The sequence below is a fragment of the Rhamphochromis sp. 'chilingali' genome (assembly GCF_963969265.1).
Source record: "Rhamphochromis sp. 'chilingali' genome assembly, chromosome: 2".
Lineage (NCBI taxonomy): Eukaryota > Metazoa > Chordata > Actinopteri > Cichliformes > Cichlidae > Rhamphochromis > Rhamphochromis sp. 'chilingali'.
Genome location: NC_137930.1, coordinates 5,037,875 through 5,039,300, shown reverse-complemented (window position 1 = coordinate 5,039,300; position 1,426 = coordinate 5,037,875). Strand labels below are relative to the sequence as shown.

General features: G+C 41.8%; 1 protein-coding gene across 1 annotated transcript; it reads left to right on the top strand.

The window, feature by feature from the left end:
- Window positions 1-253: 253 nt before the first annotated feature.
- On the top strand, window positions 254-1,426 carry LOC308392500 (monocyte chemotactic protein 1B-like). Its single transcript, XM_080875569.1, has 3 exons — window positions 254-386; window positions 1,053-1,170; window positions 1,260-1,426. Exons 1-3 carry the CDS (start codon window positions 320-322, stop codon window positions 1,372-1,374), a joined length of 300 nt encoding a protein of 99 aa, XP_080731695.1. The 5' UTR covers window positions 254-319; the 3' UTR covers window positions 1,375-1,426.

Below are 1,426 nucleotides of genomic sequence, written 5' to 3'. Positions count from 1 at the left end.
ACTTAACTGTTTCACACTGTATCAACAATGAAAGGTCTGTGGTGTCAGAATAGAAAGCACATAGGAAGTTGGACAGACCAGAGGTCCCATTTGAGAGAGGCGTAGTGAAAAGGGAAACTGAACAGTTCCCTGTTTTAGTGAAACTCGACTCGTCACAAACTTTCCAAGATGCACAACAGGGTCTGCCCCGCTTCTTCTTCCAACTGTATAAATGTGAAGCAGGTGGACAGCAGTGACACAGCACAGAGAACAAGCCGACAGAGCTCAGCTGAGACTTTAATCCACTGTTGCAACACGAAGCCAACAAACAAACTTCAGGATGGCCGCTCCTCGTCTCGCTCTGTCTGTGGTTGTGCTCATGCTGGCTGTCATCGCTCTGACTGAGGGTAAGGCTCGTTTTAATGATCTGACCTTTACACTGTGTGATGAATAACAATTTGAAATTAATATTAATATGATATTCAGCGTTTATACGTAACAATAAAAAATGTTTTTTTTTATTTTTAATTGAGAAAAACAAAAACAAATCACTCAAATCATTAATTTTATTACAAAGCAACAATAATTCTTGGCTGTTTTATTTACAAACTAATAGACCATTAATAGCAAGCTATTGATTTTATTTTTGATAAACAATGTATGAAACTTTTCTTCAATCTTTTTCATTCATAGGAGTTACTAGAAAGAAATTCTATTTCTGAAGCTAAAGTCATGAACCATTAAAGCTGTAGCATTCAGTAGTTTGTCTAAGATAAAGAGTCCATTCTAATGTGCAATATGAAAATAATTAATGTTAATGCAGCATTAAACTTAATATTAACATATTACTTCATAGATACAGTAAACAGAGGACAGGTCACATGACAAATCTGACCACTTCATAACTCAGGGGAACAAATGAGCAGTTGCACAGTGTCGTCAACTAAACATACAGTATCAGATGTGACCTCACACCAGCCAGCAGGAAACTGAATCGGTACAAAAACCAGGAAGCAGATGATGTGGTGCTGTGTCAGTGGCTCAGTTGTTAACTTGTTCCTGTTTGTTTGCAGGTATGCGCGGTGCTGGCCCAAAAAAGTGCTGCTTCCGCTTCAATGACCAGGAAGTGCCTAAAGGAAGAGTGGTCAGCTACGTCAAGACCAGCCAGCGCTGCTCCAAGCCCGCCATCCTGTAAGTACACAACCTCACAAACACACATCACCACCATCACCAAACCTGCCCCTCCATCCTCTGACTCTCCTCTTTCTGTGAACCTTCAGGCTGAACACAGTGGCAGGCCGACAGCTGTGTGTCAGACCTTCAGCCCCCTGGGTGAAGCAGCTCATCAGCTACCTGGATGCCAAAGCCGTCCCAGGAGAGACATCCAACCTGTAACCATGGAAACTACTGTGGAAGAGCCTTCATGGACAAAAGCTGGACAGTTTAT